We start from the raw sequence: 24,505 nt of genomic DNA on the forward strand, positions 1-24,505 counted from the left end.
TCTAACACAACGACATTGAATATCTAGGAGAAAAAGATTTAGTCTTAAGATTATACCTCTTTAATATTTAAAACTTAAGTATTTACTTCAACTTGAGTTCCCTCTATTACTTTTGGGAAGCATTTAAGATCTTTGTAACCACCACAACTTAATACAGACAAATCTCTCATTACCCCATGGATGTAGACAAAAGTCGAATCACGTAATCTCTTGTGTCTCATGATAACTTAGTAACATTTACATTATATTAGTGTTCTTTGTTATTATTGTGATCTTTGATGCCTTTTATTACTTAGCATAATCAGTTCAACAGAAGTATCAATACTGCTTAGTATCCGATCCTACGAACTGTATACATCATGTAGACTATGGGAAAATTAGTAGTCACAAAGGCAAATGTTATTTAGTCCTACATGTATTTTGGTACACCCCCAAGCAATTTGGTACCCTTATTAGCAATCTTGTTCCCAAAGACTCTCTCCTTTTCTCTTTAGACTGGATCTTATGGGCATGCCCAGCCTCTTCCCAAACAAAAAATCGTCACCTAAAGCCCCATTTCCAGCAAGCCTTCCCTAGTGTGCGGGAATCCCAACGGGAAGACTCCGGATACGGGCAATGGTTAGCCATTCTCAAAAAGAGGAAAACGGATAGCTATCAACCGTTATACTCATTAAAACGGCCAATCAATACCCGTTTTCAGGAAAAATGGTTTACCATCATCCGTTGTTTGACCTTTTATAAAACCAAATAACTATATTTTCCTTTCAAGAGGAACATTATCTTGAAAACAAGCATACCTATTTCATCTCTGTGTGTATTTAAAATGGAAATTATCTTTATCGGTAGTACAATAACAACTACTTACATACTCTCTATGTTCAATTATCAGATCACGCAACCACCGAATAAGAAAAGAAGCAATCTATCAAATTGTGAAAACAGAATGACAAAACTAAATTCTAACCCTGCTATGTACATTGGGAGTAATCCATCCTGCAAATATGATTATAATCATCATCAACTAATTAGTTAAGTTGATTTTGATATTAAGGATTCTGTCTTTTATGTTTTTCGTGGATCTTTTTTTAGGGATTTTTGTTTGGTTGTTTAATATCCAAACTAGATTCTCCTACTTTTCATACATGACGATGTATTAATTTATTTATGTGGTTGCAGTATTGCAAGTGATGGATAGAATTCATTCATCAGATTGCAGAAGTTTAGATGTTTGCTTCAGCATACTTTGTAACTTTTAGTAGAAACACAAGCTGGCTTGTTCGTAATGTGAGGCACCAATGGAATTTGTTACCTTCGCATCATGTTAATTATACCTCCACTTGCTTGGCCTATTCACAGCATCACGATTGTTAAGCTAATCAGAAGAAGACATACAATGGGGATGCGTCTTAATAAAACTCTTGATGAGATGGTTTCTTTTAATGGAACTCTTAGTCCCGGACTGGTTAATATATATACCGTAGAAAGATAAATTTATCTGGGTCAACTATTGCTGACCAGTCAAATGGATTATCATCAATATAGAGAATGGTTGTCCTTTTCTCACAAAACGGAAGATCATTATCCATTTTTTCTATCAAAAACGGACAACCATTGTCCGTCCACCAAGAAAATAGAGAATCACCAGTGGAACTAGGCTCTTCCCAAACTGACGTGTAAAGGTGTTTGGGAAGAAGCTGGGAAGCTCCATAAGACCCGGTCTTATCCGTAACCCTTCGTTTTCGTTGAACCCAAAATAAATAATTCCCATCCCAAGATTTTACACGTGTAGAACAACTCTTCTCATTTTCCCATCTCTCTCTTCAGTTCAAACTTCCCACATACTCTCTCTTTCTCTTTCTCTCCGTAACCCTTCGTTTTCCTTCACCCTGAATCGCATCAATTATTTGTTGAAACGACTAGTTGATTCTCAAAAACTGTAAAAATCTACCCTAGATTTGAAAAACATGGCAGCTACTTACCTTAAAAGCAGATTTGGATGTTATGATCCTTCTTCTTCTTCTTCAGTAAGCAATTTTGGTGAAAGAGATGATCATGTAGGAGTTATTCGGAGATCGTCTAGCCTTAATTTTGAGTTACAAGAAGATCCTTCTTTCTGGAAAGATCATAATGTTCAGGTACATCTAAAGGCATATTTTATTCTCTGATTTTATTTATTTTTGTTCAATTTCTAGGTTTTTGTCTTGTGTCTAAAATTAGATCTACATTCTCTACATGGTTTTTGTGCAGGTTGTTATTAGAATACGTCCTCTTAGTAATTTGGAAATATCAACCCAAGGTCTAAACAAATGTGTTAGGCAGGAGAGTACTCAGGACATTACTTGGACAGGGCATCCAGAGTCTCGTTATACATTTGATCTTGTTGCAGATGAGAATGTCACCCAGGTAGGCTTTGTCCCATTATTGATGATTAATGTGTTTTACTGTCATAGTATGGATCTCATTATAGTATTGTAACAGGAAAATCTGTTCAATGTGGCTGGATTGCCAATGGTGGAGAATTGTATGGGAGGTTACAACAGCTGCATGTTCGCATATGGACAAGTGAGTTATTAAATTGCTGCAGAAATAAGTGTTTTATGTTTATTTTCTCTACTTGTTAGAGTTTATAATAATCAAACCTTAATTTTTTGGTGATTAATTTTGTTGAACATTCATACTTCTCTTTATAGACCGTAATCTAAAGGTTTAACAAATTTTTCTTTACAGACTGGTAGTGGTAAGACACACACCATGATGGGAGACATTGATGGAGGAACACTGATGGGAGACATTGTTGGAGGAACTCGACGACATAGTGTTAATTGTGGTATGATACCAAGAGTTTTTGAACACTTGTTCACAAGAATCCAAAAGGTACGAGTTATTCTTATAAACTTGTAACATATGAAATTGAAAAATCTATTCCACCTTTTATGTTTTTGCTCAAGTGTTTCAAGTTCTATCTTCAGTGGTTTTTATGTAATCGTGTTGGATTTTGTTTCGTAGGATAAAGAGGCTCGCAGAGATGAAAAGCTGAGATTTACTTGCAAGTTCTCATATTTGCAGATATACAATGAGCAGATTTTAGATCTTTTAGACCCATCCTTAGCTAATTTACAGGTAATAAACAATAAGTTGCTTGTATGCATCTTTTTTCCATCAACCATATCTCTCCACATCATACTTGTGTATTTGTTTGTGCTCTTCAACAGAACACTATTTAGAATTCTTATAATATCTTATGCTTTGAACTCCTTTCAGCTAAATATTTCAAGGAGTGAAGAGACTCTAAATTTGTTCTATCATCTTTCCTGTACGAATTTAATTTAATTTTTTCTATTTTAATTGAAATTTTGGTTTATCTTTTTTCAGATAAGAGAAAGCCCTAAGAAAGGTGTTTATGTGGAGAATCTGAAGGAGATGGAAGTTACTTGTGCACGGGATGTTATTCAACTCCTCATTCAGGTATATAACAACCTTCTTTTTGCTCTACAGTAGACAGTTGTTACATGATTACTTGCCGGCCGGGTTGGAGATTAGTTACTGGTTTATGCATTACACCTTAGCATTTCTAATGTACCTTCATTCAGCTTGATTAATTCCTGCTGATATAATTTTTTAAGCATTTCATGAGTGTTTGAAATATAACATACATTGTATTATCTGTTGCTAATGGTTGAAGCATTGGATGAGCAGTGAGTAATTAAGAATGATTATGCTCATGTTTGCAGGGAAAAACCAACAGAAGGGTGGCTGCCACAAACATGAATGAAGCAAGTAGTCGTTCTCATAATGTTTTCACATGTATAATTGAGAGTAAGGTGGGTATATGTTACCAACAACAACTAAAGCTTACATATTTTTGCGGTTTATTCTATAATCATATGATATGAACGGTTTTCGTTTTTTTATGCAGTGGGAGGTTCAAGGTGTTGCTCACCATCGATTTGCACGGCTTAATCTTGTGGATTTGGATGGTACAGAGAGGTAATACCCGTATAATATTCCACAACCAATATTAAGAGGATATCTATTTGTAAAATTAAAAATGTTTCTCTCCATATATTTTTGATCATAATGGCATGGTTAAATTGTAGGCAAGGGAGCTCTGGTGCTGAAGGTAAACGCCTAAATGAAGCCACAAATATCAACAAGTCGCTTTCGGCCTTGGGGTTTGTACCATTGCCATATTTGATGTGTCGTATCAAGTGGTTTTACCTTATGTAGACGTGTCTGTGCATTTGGAAGAAGTTCTAATTGAGTTTGTTTGGTGACTTGCAGGAACGTAATTATGAAACTAGTAAGCTCCAATGGGAAGTTAGTTCATGTCCCTTACCGTGATTCAAAGATCACATTTTTGCTTCAGGTAGATAATCCATTGAAAATGCTAATGTTGTTTCCACTAGATGTATCTTATCACTATTATATACCATGCAAGTGTACCCTTGCTACTATCATTGAAGTTCTTAAATTTCTTATTTTCTTGGTGACATAAGATCGAGGTTCCGATAGAAAGTGTAAGTAAGTTAAAATACTTGCAATATCACGAAAAAAGAAACAAATAGCCTTGACTGTATTGTTACGGCAAGACATGTGAACATGTTTCTAAATATCAATGCCACTTTTGTCCAGGACTCACTTGGTGGAAATTCAAAAACATCAATAATCGCCAATATAAGTCCTGCTAATTGGTCAGTGATTCATCTAAACCGTTATTTTTTTCTTTTGTTAATTTCTCCAAGTGTCTTTGTATTTACAATTATCTTACCTCGATGTTCTTAGTTTATTCTTCTTATCTTCTCTGGCTTTACGCAGTAACTCAATGGAGACTCTGGGCACATTGAAATTTGCACAACGTGCTAACTTTATCAAGAACAATGTATGTGTGATTCGCTTTTCTGCTTGTACATCTACCCCCTTCATGCTGTGTAATTGTTTACTTGAAGAGATAAAATGATTCATTATACCCGATGCTTTAACAGCTATAATTGTTCATTTCCGCAGGCATCAGTGAATGAAGTTGCATCTAGAGATGTGCATACCATGCGTATCCAGATTCAACAACTTGAGGTTTTGATTACATCCGTTTTCATTTCACATCGCTTTCCTTATTTAAGTACTGGATTGCTATGATATTTATTGGGTGTCAGATTAATAGTTTACTAAAACTTCTGGCTTAATTAATATGAACATTTCAAAATTACATTCTCTAGTATTTGATCATCCTAAATGGCCTTCCTGTTGCTATTATATCTTTCATGTATACATTGGATCATATCAAAAACCTTGACAGTGACCTTTCACTTATTTAGCTTACCAAATTTATCGTTCTTTCTTACGTCCTATTGTTTAACTTAAGATATTGTAGCTAATTTCTGATCTTGGTTTATATACAGAAAGAGGTAAACCAAATGGGAGGTTTGGTTAAAGGAGGAATTGAGAACCAGGAAGTTGATTTTCCTAGTGTCTCCTTTCCGGGATCTCCAGGCTCCTTTAAGTGGGAAGGATTGGAGGGATCATTTAGCCCACTAGCGTGTGATAGAAAGAAGCCTCGTGTACCGGTTCAACCACTCTTAAATTTGTTGGTGCTTCCTTGTCCCCTAAAATATTAACATCTGATTAAAATGTTACATACAAAAGAGTTTGAAGCTGCACTGGTTGGGGCCTTCAGGAGGGAAAAAGAGAAACAAATAGCAATGCAGTCACTGGTTGCTGAAAATCAGGCAGCAATGCAATTGGTGGGAGAGCTGACTTCATATCTAGCACGATAAAATCTAGTTTGTCCTTTTTTTTTTCTAGGAAATTTTTTCTGAAATATTTAGCATCTACTTTGAACAGGCCAAACGAAGAGAAGACGAGATAATGAATCTGAAAATGCGGCTTCGGTTTCGTGAGGCCGGAATCCAAAGATTGGAGGCAGTTGCATCTGGGAAGATGTCAGCTGAGGTGCATCTCTTACAGGAAAAGGAGGAATATCTGAAAGAGATAGAGGTTCTCCATAACCAGGTGGATAGGAACCTTGAAGTGACTAGATTTGCGATGGAAAATCTTCGTTTGAAAGAAGAAGTTAGAAGGCATGTGTTTCTTTCTTCCATTCAATCTGAGTTTATTTATCCTAACACTTCAAATTGTTACTGCATGCACTAAAATTTATGCTAGTCTAGTAATCAGCCTACAATTGTATTTTATCGATTGCAAAAAAGGAAAGCTTTGTTAGTTTAGAATGGAAAAAGATATTTCGAGGAGACTTTTTTTAGAGAACACGCATGCACTTATATGCAAGTCTATTAGAATCGTTTACACTTAAGTATGTTTCTCAATTTAATCGAAATCATTGATAGAATCTGTGACAGATCTTCTTATCTCAGTGTTGAACATTTGATATTCCAGATTAAAGAGTTTTTCTGAGGAGGGAGAGCGCGAGACGATGAGTGAACAAATCATGATACTACAGAATAAGGTATTCGGTTGGTCAGAATTGATATTTGTTATTAGTTTGCTAGAAGCATTAGATTGGAATCTTATGCATGAATCTGAATCTTCGATGGGCCAGGTGGACAACATGCTTCTTTTGATGTTTTGAAGCATTTTGGATTGAACGATTTTATTTGGTTAACTGAAATTCTGAATTTGTTTCTTCATTCAGAAAGGAAATTCTAGTCTGGCCAGCTTTGAAGATAGTTTGCTGACTTCTAGTCAAGTATGAAAGCCAACTTGATTCCAAGCATGATTACAGTATAGATGCAGTTAAATAAGAGAGCTTGATTAGTTGATTTACTTGAGCATCTCCAGAATATGTCGGTTTCCTCTTTTAGGGGATACAGTCGCAAAGTTTCTAGATACAAGTAGCTGTTCAAACACCCTTTTCTTGTCTAATGTTTTACTTATGTATGTTAACTACTAGGATCCCACATCATCTTGGGGTTCTTCCATGAGTGATGAGAATGAATTCCTTCGTATTCAGGTGATTTTCAACCACTGTTGGCTTCTTTAGCTGGTTTCAAGTTTGTTTCTACTTTAAATCAATTTCAATAACATATTGCTGAATTTTCTTGATTTTGCAGGCTATACAAAACCAGTGCGAAGTTGAAACACTGCACAAGAAACTAGATTCCTGCCTTGAAGAAAAAGAAAATTTGCAGAGGTTCTTGTTTTTTTTCTCTTTCAAACTTATTTCCTGTGCAGATTATTGAAGCTTCTTCGCGATATCCCTTAGCTACTCTAACATAGTATGAAACTGTTTTGAAACCTTGCAGGCAGATTGATGATTTAGTAAGAGACCTAAAGAAGAACTAGTAATATGGAGGAAGAAGCAAGTATAAAAGATTCAGGAACGACTAGAAAGATATCCCACCTTGAGTGGCAATCACATGAAATTATCTTGTTGAAGACGCTTGTTAAAGAGATGATGAAGGATGGTAAGACACCCTGGAAAAAAAATTTGGCAAGAGGGGGGTTTCAGGCAGGTCGGAATCCCAAACAGTTAAAAAGTAAATGGGAGAGACTCAAAAGAGCTCAAAAGAGTATCGGTACCAGAATTCGAAGTTTAAAGAAGAAGCATAAAGGGAGGGTAAAGATATAAAAGAAGACCTTTAGGTGGTTTGATTAATAAAGCCTGGTTTAGAGACCCTACTTGCTCCGAAGTAATCAGGTCTGAATGGAAATGCAATGTCTCTGGTTATAATGCTTTTATTCTTGCTAATTGTCTTCACTCTACAAAATACATTATTAGAAATTGGAATTACCATCATTTTGGTAAGGGTGTTCCTTTATATACCCCACAGAAACACTAATAATACCCCCATTTGTTAGTTATGTTAGTTGTAAATCTGTTTGGATTAAATTCCTAAAATTATTTGAAATTGTTTATATTTATACCCCTCTCGATTTAAAATTTTTTCGAAGGAAAGGGTCTGTCATACAATCGTAAAGCCAACATTTTTAGGCATGATAGTAAAGCTCATGAATGGTGCAACTTGGTTTCACTTGTTTCTTGCAGTAACACCACAAATATAGTACATCGAGAGACATAAATGGGTTTCCATCGTACCCATTCTGGCTCTACATGAACTGATTAATTGCATATGCATCAGAGTATCAGATGATTGCATATAGTCCGTTGTATTAATTCTAATAATGCTGAATACGCCACTATTGGATTCGTTCCGGTGGTTTCCACATGAAAGCAAGGATCATGTCTATGGATTTACGAATTTCTCTCTACTGAAACACCATAGATCGAAAACAAGACATTAAAGTTCCACACCGCCAAGTTCTGGTGGCTTCCACATGAAAGCAAGGATCATGTGTATGGATTTACGAATTTCCATCTACTGAAACGCCATAGATCAAAAACAAGACATTAAAGTTCCACACCGCTAATTAGCACAAAAACTTGAAAAAACCCCATTTATCTCTGTTTGACCCAAAAAAAACCTCGAAATTTAATTAGACCTCATATTGATTAAAATCTATTGAATTAGATTATTTTGATTCAAACTGATTAGTTTAGTTGATTTATATAAATTGATTAGGGTTTGTTTAGTTTAGTTGAGTTGATTTATCTTTGTATAAGGTTAGATGTTTGTGGTTTTGTTAGCTAGAAGAAGAAGATTAGGAGTATGTTAATTTAATTTTATTTATTTTGTGATCCAAATACCAAAAGGAGACAACCGGAAACAGAGAGTGAGAAGGAGAGAAACGACGGGTCTATTTAGGATTAGGTTTTAGGATTTTTCTTGGCTAGAAAAAGAAGGTTTATAGGTAAATCAAGAAAAATAATTGGAGTATATGGATAAAATTGAGGAAATTTAAGAACATTTAGGCGAGGATCAACAGATGTTCTGTTCTACACTCGAGGTCGGGGGTACACACTTTTAATAGATTTGATGGGTAGATATATAAACTTTGGGGGTAGATAGATAAAGGGGTACCACTAGTGTTTTTGTGGGTATATAGAAGAAGACCCTTTGGTAATATCTCTTTCCAAACATCTAATCTAGAATCTCAGTTATCTAATATTACTGGAAATGGTAGGAATCAAAATGATAACAGAATTCAAGAGCTAACCAAGAAAATAAAGTATTGGTATGATGTTGAGGAGGACTTTTAGAGGCAAAAAGGTAAAGATGATGCTATGCTACTAGATGATAGAAACACTGCTTACTTTCATCAAAAGGCTAATTTTAGGAGACAAAGAACTCAGATTGAGTCCTTACAGAATAATATGAGTATTTGGCTAGATGATAGAGAAGATATTGAGACTGAGTTACTAAGGCATTTTAGTAACATGAGTAGAACATCCCATCCACCTAATCCAGAATTTTTTCAAAGTAAGATTGAATCTGTAATCTCTGATCAGGATAATTCCATGTTAACTGCCATCCCTTCTAGTGAGGAAATAAAGAAAACTGTTTTTGAAATGAAGCCATGGACAACTCCAGGGCCTGATGGTTTTCCACCTGGTTTCTAGCAATTGGTGTGGGAAACAGTTGGCCCTGAAGTAATAAAAATGGTACAATCATTCTTCCATTCCCATCATATTTTGAAACAGCTAAATCACAATTTCATCACTTTAATTCCTAAGAGCAATTGTCCTAAAAGTGTTGTGGCTTTTAGATCTATTAGTTAATGTAATGTGACATATAAGATTATATCTAAATTGTTAGCATCCAGACTAAAAGGTGTTTTACATAAGATCATATCACCAGCACAAACAACTTTCATATCTGGTAGACTAATACATGATAACATTATTATTGCTCATGAGCTGATTTATTCTATGAAAAAAACTAAGGCAAAAGATGGTGGTGTTGCTATTAAGCTAGATATGTCAAAATCTTTTGACAGAATAGAATGGTCTTTTCTTCTTAATAGTCTTAAAAAGCTTGGTTTCTCCGCTGATTGGTGCAACATGATTAATCAATGTATTTCTACAATTTCTACATCTATACTTCTCAATGGTGCTCCTGGTAAAGTTTATTATCCTCAAAGAGGTTTGAGACAAGGAGATCCCTTGTCTCCATACCTCTTCATTCTCTGTGTGGAAGCTTTATCCAGAGGTTTGATTCAAGATGAAAAGGATAACCTCATTCATGGATTCAAAGCTAACAAACATTGTCCTTCTATCTCTCACCTCTTTTTTTGCAGATGACTGCTTGATTTTCATTAAGGCAAGAACTAGAGAGGCTAGGAACCTAGAAACTTTACTCGACCAATTCAGTATGTTCTCTGGCCAAACTATCAATTTTGAAAAATCTGCCTTAGCTTTAAGCAAAGAAGTCCCAAATAATGTGAAAAATGAGATTGCTAATATTTTCAGAATAAGAAGAATGTCCCTAAATGAGAAGTATTTAGGTGTCCCATTATTATTGCAAAAAAGAAAATTTGATTCTTTCAAACACTTATTGGATAACTCTAAGAATAGACTTGTTCAGTAGAAACCAACTTATCTTGCTCCACCAGGAAGAACTATTATGAACCAATATGTGCTATGGACCTTAGCTAGTCATCATATTGATGTTTTTCCCATGCCAAGGAGTTAAAAAATAAGCTAGATAGTATTCAAATGAGATTTTGGTGGGGCAGGAAAGAGGGTGAAAAGGGATGTTATATAAAGGGATGGAAAGATATTTCTTTACCAAAAGAATTAGGAGGTCTAAACATGAAAAGAACTGAGATTCTTAACATCGCTTTACTGGAAAAACTTTCATGTAGAATGATTACCAATCCAGATGATTAATGGGTTAAACTTCTCAGAGGTAAGTACTTTTATAACTTAACTCCTTTGACTAACAGTGTCTTTAAACAGGGGTCTTGGATCTGGAATGGCATCTGCACAGGTTTGGAAATAGTTAAAAAAATTATGTTTGGGAAATTGGTAATGGTGAGTCTGTGCATATTTGGAAAGAAAATTGGATTCCTAATATGCAAAGACCTATAACATCTAATTTTATCTCCTCTAATATGGTGAAAGTGAGTCATTTAATTAATCATGATCTGAAGTGCTGAAATGTGGATGTCCTTAACAATCTTTTTGATAATACAACAGTTAATGAAATCTTAAAGATTAGAATCCATTTTGCAGGTGAAGATATATTAAGATGGGAACCTACTAGAAATGGTTATTTTACAGTTAAATCTGCTTATAATATGATCTTAAATTATAAATTATTAGCAAATCCTAATAAAAACTCTCTGTCTATCAACTGGAGATCTTTTTGGAAACATAAACCGCCTCCTAGGATTCACCATTTTATGTGGAAATTAATTCATAAGTGTTTACCAACTAGGTCAAAACTAGCAAGGATCAAAAGACACCAAGACACCTCTTGTCCAGTTTGTGATCAGAATATAGAGTGTCCTCAACACTTGCTTCTTAACTGCAATGTTACGAGGGGTGTATGAAATAAAATTGATGTTAGTCTGTTTAATCAACTCATCCAACTGGGAATACTTCAACAACTCTGGATTTTAACTTGTATGAAACTACTGCTTTCTGTATGTGGTCTATATGGAAAGCAAGATGTGCCAAAGCTTTTGATAATAGGCAGATTAATATTGATAATATTGCTAACTCTATTATAATGCAAAGAAATGACTGGAAAGGTATTTTGAGTACCCAGCATAATAATAATGTGGTACCAAGACAGATACACCATTACTGGTCTTCCTCTCATAATGATATTATCAAAATTAATTTTGATGCTTCACATATTGACAGTAATAGTCTTTCTGGATGGGCTCTAATAGCAAGAAATTTTGCAGGTGACTGCAATGGACTGCGAGGAGGTGCATCTACTACAATAGACCCTGAACAAACAGAAGCTCAAGCACTATTACAAGCAGTTCTATGGGCTCAACAAAATGGACTGACCAAGATTCATCTGGAGGGCGATTTCCAGAACACGATTAATGATGTGAATGGCCATTTAACTGCTATGAAATGGAAAACCTTCAACATAATAAAAGATGGATTAGGAATCTTTAGTGTTTTTTACCTTTTGGTCTTGCACTTACTCACACAAAGATGCAAACCATTTAGCAGATAGTCTAGCTAAATTTGTAAGAACTCAGAATATTGGTTTTCGGTACTCAAGCATAATTCCTGACTGGATTGCAACGTTGATCCAGCAAGATAAAACTCTGATGTAATCTTATTTACATTTAATCCATATTTCCTATTAAAAAAAAGGTGGTTTGATACATGGTTTGGTACATGCAAGTAAAAGAGCTGTTGTAGATGGGGAAAAACGATTTGGTGGTTTTTACGAAATTGGGGAGATGACCGTGCGGAGGAGACTCCTTGAACCGAGCAAATGCTCAAACTTACACAGATGCACTGCAAGAAGGGAGTGCTTTAAGTTCGAGAGATCAATCTGTAGGACTCCGGCCTAAACCAAGACAATGGCCGTTCCAGAGTCAATTTGGTCACAAGAGAGGATGGGTTGATCTGTAGGAGGGAAGCTAAGAAATGTGTGAGATCAATAGTGATCGAGATTGTAGGTGTGTTGTGTATTCTGCGTAAGAAAGTTCTGAATGATTGAAGTTTACTCAGTTGAGAGTGATTGCTCAGACGATGAGTTCGTGTAGACGAAAGATTGTCTGTGTGAACTTGTCGAGAAATTCTTGTCTGTTTCAATTAGGATTCAGAGACTTATTTATATTGCTGGAATTGTAAAGACCTTGATCCCATGAAGTGTGACAGTTGTTGAAGTCAAAGAGTGGGGAAATGGGAAATCGTGTCAAAACCAGTTGCTCATCGTGCAGAGACTTGGTTGATTTTCCATCCACTACTTTGCTAACTCCTTCAACTGATTGCACGACTTGCTCACATTCTCATCGTGTGCATGAACACACGTGTCGTAGATCGCCAGACCAAAACCCTAGTTAATATCCCTCCATGTGATATGATTGACATCTCGTGGAGTTAGTTGCTGACTTTATGGGACGATGAGTCCTTGTATTGCTGAGTCGAACGTGATTTCCAAATATTCTGAGACTTATGAATTGAACATGTCTGCTGAGACAAAAGTACATTGTCGAATAAATGTTGATAGTTAAAATGAACAAATATTGTTCTGATTCGTCGAATATTGATAGTTGAACCAATATCCCTTGATCTGAGCAAATATTGCTCATCTGAGCATATGTTACTCATTTGATGAATTGTTGAATATTAATAATTGAACCAATATTCTTTGGTGTGAGCAAATGTTGCTCATTTGAACAAATGTTGCTCGTATGAGCAAATATTGATTTAAGATGCTGGCATCTGTGCCTAGCATAATTATTAAAGAGTGACCACGGGATCAACGTAAAATTTTTAGTGTTTGAATCTGCTAAGAATTATGCTTTTGCAGAGCTCTGGATTCGAAACCCTAATTTTGATCAACTGCTGAATTGATGATAAATTAATGATTTATTGAAAATCATTCATGAAATGAAGGAGGGACCGGCTACATGGGATGATGAATCGACCATGTAGCGCCCCGATGCTCAAGTGAGCAAAATACCAAAGTCTCTTGAAGACCAGTTGGTAAAAGGATGATTAAATGCTGGTTTAATCATTTATTGAAATAATGCTCGTGTGAGCGTTAGGTAGTAAAACCTAATTATGGAGAGATGAGGGACCGACCAAGGGGTCATGAGACCGGATCTTGGTGGTCATGGGACCAACTGATGGTCGTTTGAGCAAATTCTAAGTTGTTTGAGAAGAGTTTGGACCCAGTATGAGCAATTAAGCAAATTAGGTCAAAATTGTTAAAACACGTGGGACCAGCTCTTTGCAAGCCTCAGGGACGGCCTTAGTAGGTCAAGGAGACATGCCCGTGTCACCATAATGTACGTGTCTCAGTCCTGAGAGTTTCGATATTTTCTGATATGCGTTTGAGCAACATTTTGAGAAAATATGAAGAAATCAGGGATTTTTGCTGAAACCAGGAAAACTTCATGAGATGAAGGAATAAATGATAAAATAATGAAGGAATCATGAAGTGTGGGATCGGATATGACCAAGGCATAGCCGGACGGCCAAAGATCCCGGTCCCAAGGCACTTTTCCTAATTTTATAATATTTTTCATGATTTTAGGGAAATATAATAAAATCAAGGAGTTTGTTGAAACCAAGGAATTTGTTGAAATCAAGGAGTTTCCATGAGATGAGGGAAACATAAAAAATAATAATAATAAAATAAGGGACATGTGGGACCGTCTAGGGCATGACCGACCGGCTAGGGATCGGTCCCACGAGTTTCCCTAATTTTATATTATTTTCATGATTTGAGGGAAATTTCATGAATTCAAGGAGTTTGCTGAAACTAGGGAGTTTCCTTAAAGTGAAGGAGTTTCCATGGGATGAGGGAAACTAATAATATTAAAATAATGAGACAAGGGCGTGTGGGACCGGCCACGGCTAGGGCATGGCCAGCCGGCCAATGAGCCCGTTCCCGTGCGTTTTCTCCTTAATTTTACATAATTTTCATGAGTTTAGGAAAATATCATGAAATCAGGGAATTTTCATGGGATGAGGGAAATAATAAAATAATAAGGAGTCATGAGGTGTGGGACCAACCACGGCGAAGGCATGATCGGCCGGCTAGTGGGCTTAGTCCCGCAACACCTTTCCTAAATTTTATTATTTCTTTGATACGAGGAAACACCATGAGACTAGGGAGTTTCCTTAAGGCGAAGGAGATTTGTTCAAATAAAGAGATTTTCATGAGATCAGGGAAAAATAATAAAATATGAAATTAGGCGTGGGACTGGCCACAGCGTGACTGGCCGGCCGGTGAGCCCAGTCCCCTAACGCCTTTGCAAATATTTTTTATTATTATTATTATTATTATTATTTTTCCTCCCATTTTGCATAGGTTCATCGTTCCTTCGTGTTTTGGAATGCTCGCCTGTGCATTCAGGTGCTCGTTTGTGCATTATTGCTGAGTACACTTGCATCATTTTAGTCGGGGCTTACTCGATAGCTGCTCAGATGCCCGTACGTTGAACATTTATCACTAACCCGTGGAATTCTGCTGGGAAGAACCACAAATTTGAAGTGACGAAATATTACGAAGAATCGTAGAATATTGTTGAATATTCAGTTAACGATTAGGGATAATTAATTGATGGCTCTATACTAGCAGGCATGCTGTCTAGGAGCATTAATTATCTGAGAATTGAGAGATATGAGCTTGTTGAAACGTCATATCTCCTTTATATAGTCAGGGAAAACATTGTTGCATCCTGAAGACGTTGTCGCTCTATACTAGCAGGCAAGCTGTCTAGGAGCCGCCCAATCGTTCGTTCTATATAGAATTAATTACTGAAATTGCTCAGTATTTATGAGATATGCCGTTGCCACAGCTGAGAGACTTCGTATCCACATATACTCTGAAAGACAGCGTTCTCAGTCAGAGATTTCTGGTATGAGCTTTCATGCTTTCGACGAGAGACATGAGCCTCAACACTCATCTGATTGCTGGATCAGGAGTATTACAATTATGGTTTTACGATTTTAGCCTTTGTCGAATATCCACCATCTACAACTGTTATAGGTAATCTCTGGAACATTCCTACAGTGTATTAAGTATTAATAAACTGCCTGAAATAGGAGGAGCTGCTGATTGCATGGTATGGAGTGGGAATACTACTGGTCAATTTACTACAGCAATGACGGTGGAAAAAATGAGATTAAGAGAACACAAATTAGTATGGCCATCTTTCATATGGAAATTATTTTTGCACCCTAGTTTTGAATGTAATATCTGTAAACTGATACAAGGTATCCATGTATCTTAAATCAAACCTAATTAGTCATTTTGACTAATCAAATAATCGCAGAAACTTTACCCATTCATGTTTAATAAGTACTGGAAGCAACGTAACCTTCGAATGAGGCAGACTACTAGTATTAGATTGATGAATAGTAGACTAAATCATAGAAAAAGGAGTAAGAAAATGCCCTTCTTCGGTTGGTGGAAATTTCTAAGATCTTGAGTGATTAATTAATTACTTTACCTCACTATTTTAACTGGATGATTGATCAAATTATTCAAGTATAAGGAATGGATATCAATCAATTTAGAATTACAAATCTTGAAATATGATATCAATCACATTACAAATCTTCTTCTTCTGTGTTTGGGAGTTAGGTGAGTGAAAGCGAAACTTGAAAAAGATCGTTTGATTAGGTTCACTGCATCACAATGTTCATTCCAATAAATTCACATATGTCTGACTAATCAGTAGTGGGATTGAGGAACTTAACCTCCTCCACCTTCCACTAAACAAATCGTCAAATTGTAACATTTTTTCTTCTCAATCTTTTTCCCCTGTAAAAAAAATGCTTATATGTATTACATATTCGTGAATTTCTCAAGTGAACTTTTGGTCTGCAACATCTTTTTTCGTTGTAAGGTTGCTTTCTTCTTTTCCTTAGGTTGCTTATGGAGTAGTAGTAATTAGAGTTAAATAGTGTCTAAAAAGACGGTAACAATAATACCAATTAGAGAGACAAACAAGGAAAAAAATCACTATGTGTTGAAGGCTAACCCCTATGGGCTAGATTGAACTGCTAGATTGGCCAAAAAAATGTTGCAAATAAAAAAAAGGTGGGGTTTATAATTTAACACTACTTTTCTCTCCTAGCAAGTGCTCGCAGTTCAACTAGCAGCGAGATTGAAATGCTGAATGATTCACCGCTCAAAAAGTGGTCCCAACAATGAACGATTCAGCGCTCCGCGAATATTCCAGGTCATCAGCGTTGAACTATTTAGTGCTTTCCTGGACGTTGTTCCATTCAGCGCTATAGGTTAGCGCTGCACCATTCAGCGCTTGACCTTTTTTTCACCAACAACTTTTTTTTTCTTCAGAATTTGATTTTCTAAACGTTTGGCAATTTGTTTCAATGGTTATTTGTTTCAAAATTTGAGAATGTACCAAAGTAAGTGAAATCTTCCATTACATTGCAAAACAAGGTTACAATGTTTTTTGAAGAAATTAAAAAAATACATTAAAATTAAAATAACTTAAATAACTTAAAACATAAAAAGTACATTGAAATTGAAATCTTAATTCTAAATAATTTAAATTATTACTAATATATCACTTTAATTTAGGGGATAAAGTGGCAATCAATGACGGCCCAAAATCTCGTTCTTCCCCAATCCTCTAATTCATTCAAGTTTTGACGTAGGATCTTCATGTCAGCTTCTCTTTGTTGTGTTTGTGCCAAGATTTTAGAGTTTTCCATGTTCTTCTTCAGGTACCCTTCCTCTGTTTCATACTTGGTCTTCCTTTGTACTTGTGCATTTTCAAGAAGTTCGATGAGTTTATCCATTTCTTTCATATGCTTTCTGCGATGCTTTAGCCTCACGATCCCTTTTCTTTGCTTGATCTCTCCCTCCACTTCTAACATCATTTGTTTGTTCGAAACAGTGTCTTCTACGAGATATGTCTGAGGTTTCAGAATTATGAGTAGATGAGGATCTACCAAACCTTTCCATATTTTCCAAATCTTCATCCATATTATGAGCTTTATTGTCTTGAGTATCTTGAGTCTCTTGAGTAGGTTGAGTGGAAGTACCACCTCCATCATCATTATTCACCGCTGGGTTGAAGTCGGGTTGATATGTCTTCAGGATTTGGAATTCTGAGAAAAAGTGGACGAGGCAAAGCAAACCGACCTTTGAACTTCTGTGGCCCATACATACAATTGAAGTTGAAGTATTGATGCATCATACGAGCATCCGCATCTACACGTTTTCTGTGTACCGTCTGACGGGTCTTGACTTCATTCGAGACGGGTTGATGTATTCCCTGCCTCCGCTGTGTCTCCAAAAGCGTAGCCACTTCTACAACATTCGTCTCAATATCATCTTCATCATCCGGAAGGCCGAACAAAGTTCTTTTCAAATCTCCCTGCATAATGTACCTAATACAACGAACACATAAAGCTTTTATAACACCATAAAAAAAAAAAACTTAAAACACGCCACAAAAAACAAATAACACTCCATAAAATAAATAACACTTAAAAATTATAACACTCCATAAAAAACAAATAACACTCCATATGGTTTCATAAACACTACGGCAAGTACTTTAAACACTACGACAAGTAATTTAATTCAGGTCAAAGAAATTATGGAATTGTTGTTGGAAGAACTGAGTATCATAAACAATGTTAGTCTCGTTTTCCACCAACAATGCAGTAAATTCATTTCTTTGTTGTTGATATTGTAATGAAGTAGCTCCATCTTCGATCGTAGGGGTGTAAAATCATTGACCTGTAGCCCATTCATAAGTACCACCTAATGTGAGGTCTTGTGATGTAGTAGCTCCATTTGGATTGTTTGGTATTTGGTATTGGATAGATGGTACTGAAGAAGATGTAGATCTTCCAGATGAAGAACATGAAGTTGTAGCCATTTTGTATGTCTTCTCCCATACGATTTGACGAGCTCCAATATAGAATGAACATTGTTGTTCCATAAACCTAAAATTTAAATCATGTAAACATATCATCTAAATCATGCATTATATCAACTATGAATCATCATTTTCATCATAATCAAAAATAAAAAAAAAAAGAAAAACCTAGAAATTTAAATCCTTACCTCAATCAATTTCGTGGACGGAATTGAATGAAAATACTCTCAAACGATCAAGAATTCGATGGAGAACAAACCCACGGAAGGATTCGAGAAACAAATTTCTAGAATCATTGATCTTCAACATGTATTTTTGTGTGTTTGAGTGAAGAAATAAAATGGGGAAGAACTGAGGGAGAGGGGGTTATGCGAGGAAGAAAGCCTGATTTCCAGGCGCTGATTCATTCAGCACTGTCAACCTAGTTGACCAGGTTAAACGCTGTTCTGTTCAGCAGTCACCTGGGCGTTGTACTGTTCAGCGTTGGATGCTGTTCTATTCAGCATTTAGCTGCTAGATTAGCCATCCCATAGGACTTAGGTGGTTACCCTAGCTGACGTGGATTTCTAATCTAGCTGCTAGATTAGAAGATCATAGGAATAAGCCTAAACACATTTTAACTCTAATTTTGCTGGAAATGTATATTATCTTAAAATTATTATGCCTGTACATTATCTAGATAATATTTATTAAGTTTTCAATTAGATTTGCGCCTAGTTTACAACTTGATCTTTAGCCCAGAGGAGGAGATTTATACTAAACCATTTTTGGACTAAAAACCATTTCAATAAAAACCATTTTTAGATTCCAGTCTTATAGGTTGGATCGCGCCAAACACAGATTGTTAGATTTTTCCATGTTTGCCTGCTCTGAAAACAATTGAAAAGACGAGGGTACCCAAATACACCACAATCTTTTATTTATCCACCTATAAGTCCTCTTATCAAAAGTGATCGTCTATGGACAAAGTCGAGACAATGCAATAAATCGGTATTTACACTTTGTGTGATTGTCTATGAATACGAGATATAGTTTGAGTGAATCTTATATCAGAAGAGAAGATTCTCAAGAATAAACAAACTAGGTGCAATCAAAGTTTCAACAACAGTTAGTCAATCAAATCAAACGAAAACTAATAACAGTGCAATTATCTAGTTTCCCACAAACAGTACTCGTAGAGCTTCTTTATCCCACATAGGTCTTTAAACGAGCGGTCGTAAGAGATTTCGCCTAATTAAGGTACTTTCCTCTCCGAATGGACGACTCCATCAGAAACAACAAAAAGATGAAGTTTGCCTGGATCTTAGGATAGTTTGCTAGAAATGCAAACTTAGGTATTTATAGACCAAGGATGTTTGGACACCAAGGAATTCCAAAACCAAAAATATTTTCAAGATATGCAATGAATAGCGAAATTCGGTTTTCATAATTCCAATAAATGCTTGTCCAAAATTTCCGGAATATCTCAATAGAAAGTCTCCAATTAGTAAATGCATATTACTAATTTTTATTCTCTATATATATATATATAATTATCGGTAATTAAAGCATATAGAACCAAAAACCTTAATTAAAAGATTCTCAATTTATTTCGGCACAAGATCTCCTTGAGTACTAAGGAATATATTTGAACAATAAATGATAAGATTTACTGTCTGTGTTCAAAGTATGTTGACATCCTTTCTCTGTAAATACTTATTCATATTCACATGGACTTATAATCTTGGAATCGGTTATACCATACTTCCAAACAAGTTAGAATCATTTCACCTGTATTCCAAGATCACTATGTGATTTATCAAATATCAAATCACAAACACAGGTTCAATCGGTTCTACCAATCACTAGGATCGGTTGAATACTTGTTATCGGCCACACATAAGTTACGAGGACCGATTACATCATTTACCAGGATCAGTTACATCAATTACCAGGATCGGTTACCATATACTCATGGTATTGCTTGTGATTGGTCACACCATTTACCAGGATCAGTTACACCAATTGCCAGGACCGATCACACCAATTACGAATATCAGTTACACATATTATGTGATCGATCACACCAATTACAAATATCTATCATACCATCTCATATACATAACAAAGTTACGGTCGGTTCTACCATCTCACACATATTGGTAATCCAAAGATTTGCAATGAATAGCCGTACCAATAAGCCTAGCGATTTCCCTTTCGATTCATAAAACAAGTTCATGAATGTACTTCCTTTAAGCAAATGTAAAACATTGTTTCCTAGGATGAAATATTCACCATAACCCATTGACACAATCACAACAATACATACAAGATTGTGTCGATGTCATATCTACGAAGTTCAAAAGATAAGCGTTATACTTTGTAATCTAATTCCCTAATACTATGATCATATAATATGACCATGTCTCATTACTAAAGTATTATACAATATATACAGAATATACAACTTCGTAGTTATGTTTTAAATATAGCACGACTTGAAAGATACATTATGAATGAAACAGTTCAAGTCAATATTACTAACCTCAAGAGGAAGTATGATGTTGTCGGTGTAGTTCGCTTCTTCTTCACTTTCTTCAGGTCTTCGGAGTAATACTTGTATATCTCAACATTCCTAAACTTTCTAGTCTAACCTACACGAAGTTGACTCTAGTTATACAATCAAGCGACTTTAGATGAGTTTTGAGTCACTAAAATATGACAACCAAACTTGATATAACAACGCGTGGTGAGTTCAACCGATCAATGCTCTAACACTATTGGTCGAGACTAAATCTCGACAAGCTAGGAAACCGGCTCATCATGGAGCTAGTAGGAGTAGCATCCTACCAAAAGTTGGAAAATAAGGAAAAAAGGGAAACCGTGACCAAGTTGGAAAGTGGCGAAAGGAGGCGTGACCATGCAACTTGGCCGGTCGGTTTTCCCTAGCTGGCGCCTCCCATCATCGACCGGCCTTGCCACATATTGTTGTCCTATCGTCCAATCACATCGCTTCTACGCTGCAATCTCCGCTCCCACCAATCAGATCTCTTTAACTAGGTTGAACGACATCCCAAAGGTCACCCAAGGTTGGCCGAATAGCTGGGAGAAACTCGTAAAGAATACTAACATGAGCTATGTGTCAAAAGTTTCGTATGCATATCTAATATAACATACTAAAAACTCACATCAATCGGAATAACGAGTTCTTATGAGAATTCTACAACAGTTTTAGTAAGGGTCCCACATCTGAATTTTCTGATTACGAAATTTCACAAATTAACATAAACTGTCGCAAATCATATCAACCATTCAACTTGGATAGATGATTTAATCGGATTAGATCTAATTTGGGTCGACCAATGAGATGTCATAATGGCTACCAATCATCCCTCTCTTATGAGGGCCGATCACCTCGTCCTCAAATAGCTCCTAGCAGCTGCTCAAAGTAGGTAAGTCACTCCACTCATAAGAGTTTTAAACAGAACTATAATCAACAACTGCTGCAAATCATCTCAACCATCCAACTTGGCTAGATGATTTGACAGGATCAGATCCAATTTTGGGCGACCAATGGGACGCCGTGATTGCTGTCAGCTGCTCATCTTCTCCATGGGTCGGTCACGCCATCTTTAGTCGACTTGCTTGGCTTCCAACCGTTCGACCAAAGAAGGTTGGTCGCGCTTCTAACGTTGACACTTCATATGCATCGATTAATTTTGAGCTGCTTGCTTAACAACGATTCTTTACATGCATCGAATACAAATGATATTCTACAAATATCGATTTCACGAAAAATTTAATTATTTAATCAAAAGAATTGTATGTTATTTTTTGAGCACTGGTTTACGGCAAGTCTCATTCATACGACTTGACTTGTCACATAAGACCACCTACCGCTTAGCTTGCGTGTGATTGGTCAAAATAATCAGGTCTCGCAAACAAGACCCGCTCAACAACTACCATGAAGGACTCGTTATGCTCTTCATGTAACTTGCTACATATTTTCTACAAAATACTCGATATATCAAACATGTCACAAACTGGGGGATGCTCATCAGGGTATTGGTCTGGCGGTTTACGACATGCAGCGTGCAACACGCCCATTATGAGGAAGTGTCAGGAAAGGCGGGAAGTTGATGGCAGTAGAAGAGAAGTGGGTATAAAACCGACCGGTCTTCACTTCATAATAGGGACATGATTCTCACTATTTTTACACGATCCCCACTTCTCCACCACTCAACTATCTTAATTTCCTACGAGATCAGGGTGTTCGATTATGACTTGTATAAATAGATTTTCAATCTATTTCAACAATAAAAAATTTTGGTTATCAACATAAGTACTCAGAAATCACCTGGAACCTACAACTTACACTTTTCAAGTAGGTTCTACATTATGATACAAGTCATAAACAACCACACCTTACAGAGTTCATCATTCTGATCTTAACACCTTCTCTGTTTCCCTCTCTAAGATCAACCCTTCTCCTTCCTTTGTGTCCGAATTGAATATGGAATGACCATTTCTTGGTTTAGGCTAGAGTCTTGCATATTGATCTCTCGAATCTAAAGTACTCATGTGCAGTACATTTGTTTAGGGTTTGGAGTCGTTTTTTATCGACACACCCAATTTACCATTTTCAGCAGAATCAGTTTTTACCCTACTACAATTATACACATTTGATATTTCGATTTCTCGAAATATAAGTTGAAAGATTTTTTCTTTAACAACGTTCGTCACTATTCTTGACGAGTTTAGTTGGAAACAATTTATTTGTTGGAAACTAAATTGTAAGTCAAAATATGATCATGTGAAATTTGCTTGAAACATCTTATATGATTTGTGTGAGACAACTATTTGATGTCGACTCGGAAAGTTTCGTATTGATCATTCGATCACTTGAAAATTACTTATAAGCTAATAGTTTTTGTGAGATAGCTATTGTCGTCTTCTAAGGATGTTTCAATGATTGAAATGGGAGTTTAGAACAATTAACCTTTATCTGGATACATTACAGTATGCAAACTGTTGTAGTATGATTCAGGTCCGGGAACCAAGTTTGCATACCAGTATGCGAATGGTTTTAACTGTTAAAATCCGGGAACTAAGTATGCATACCAGTTCGCATACAGTTTCACCGAGTTAGGTCCGGTACGACAGTATGCATACCCGTTTGCGAACTGTAGGACAAGACCAAAGTCCGGAACTCAAGTTTGCGTACCGTTTGCAAACTGTGTTGGTTAAAGTTTTAAAATCGGTTAAGTATGATTTCTTACTCATGAACAAATACATTAATAAATTAAGGAATTCAATTCTTTGCAAACCGTGGCTTAATGTTCATGAATTGATTCTTGAATAAGTACTTTGTACAATCATGAATTAAATCCGATTTTGTGTCAATTGTGTCTGGTATACTTCTATGAGAATATAAACAATTGAACAACTCTATGAGTAACATAATTAGATTCATTTAATTATATTTCATGTTTGATTGATCAGCATATTTTATCTACAAGTGTTAAATGAATGTAGTTAATACAAAAATGTTTGTATGGCTAACTTCGGTTAACTATTATTGAGCCAACTCAATGTACACGTTTAGGTACAGTTACCCATATCTAAATGAAGGTATATTTCATCTGTGTGTAACAAGCTAAGACCATCTAACGGTGGAGATATATTGCTTCGGTTTTAAGCAAACTTAGCTTGAATCTTAAATCAGGATTTCATCTAATGGCGAATATTGATTGCTTTGTTTCAAAGCTATCAAACCCTAATTTGAAGACTATATAAGGAAGAACTCTAGCAACTTGAAAACCTAATCCCCACACCTCATGTGTGATACTAGTTGCGGCTAGAGACGATTCTTCTTTAACCTAGGTTTTTTCAAAACCATTATAGGTTAACGACTTGAAGACTTCATTGGGATTCTGAAGCCAGACCCAACTATTTTCGTTATAATTGCGTGTTATGATCTTACTTGTTCTATCGTATTGAGTACTATCTTCTCTAAAATTTTCTCGAGATTTATCTCGAATAGGTAAGATATAAAAAGTAATCACAAAGCTCTTCGTCTCATTCTTTGTGATTCCACAAT

At 36.0% G+C, this 24,505-nt stretch overlaps 1 protein-coding gene across 1 annotated transcript; it reads left to right on the top strand.

Annotated features, from left to right (window-relative positions):
* Positions 1 to 1,797: 1,797 nt before the first annotated feature.
* On the top strand, positions 1,798 to 7,875 carry LOC113318604 (kinesin-like protein KIN-12E). Its single transcript, XM_026566786.1, has 21 exons — positions 1,798 to 2,135; positions 2,248 to 2,403; positions 2,479 to 2,562; positions 2,728 to 2,874; positions 3,007 to 3,120; positions 3,373 to 3,465; positions 3,732 to 3,821; positions 3,917 to 3,987; positions 4,098 to 4,172; positions 4,282 to 4,366; positions 4,633 to 4,691; positions 4,816 to 4,879; positions 5,005 to 5,070; positions 5,397 to 5,553; positions 5,641 to 5,738; positions 5,839 to 6,074; positions 6,391 to 6,460; positions 6,647 to 6,700; positions 6,905 to 6,964; positions 7,065 to 7,144; positions 7,257 to 7,875. Exons 1-21 carry the CDS (start codon positions 1,965 to 1,967, stop codon positions 7,294 to 7,296), a joined length of 2,070 nt encoding a protein of 689 aa, XP_026422571.1. The 5' UTR covers positions 1,798 to 1,964; the 3' UTR covers positions 7,297 to 7,875.
* Positions 7,876 to 24,505: the final 16,630 nt, after the last annotated feature.

This window comes from Papaver somniferum, chromosome 10 (genome assembly GCF_003573695.1).
Source record: "Papaver somniferum cultivar HN1 chromosome 10, ASM357369v1, whole genome shotgun sequence".
Lineage (NCBI taxonomy): Eukaryota > Viridiplantae > Streptophyta > Magnoliopsida > Ranunculales > Papaveraceae > Papaver > Papaver somniferum.

Coding starts and splice junctions, on each gene's coding strand:
- LOC113318604 (XM_026566786.1), top strand. CDS start 1,965: ATGGCAGCTACTTACCTTAAAAGCAGATTTGGATGTTATGATCCTTCT. Junction 2,136..2,247: donor GGAAAGATCATAATGTTCAG/GTACATCTAAAG, acceptor GTTTTTGTGCAG/GTTGTTATTAGAATACGTCC. Junction 3,988..4,097: donor GATTTGGATGGTACAGAGAG/GTAATACCCGTA, acceptor GTTAAATTGTAG/GCAAGGGAGCTCTGGTGCTG.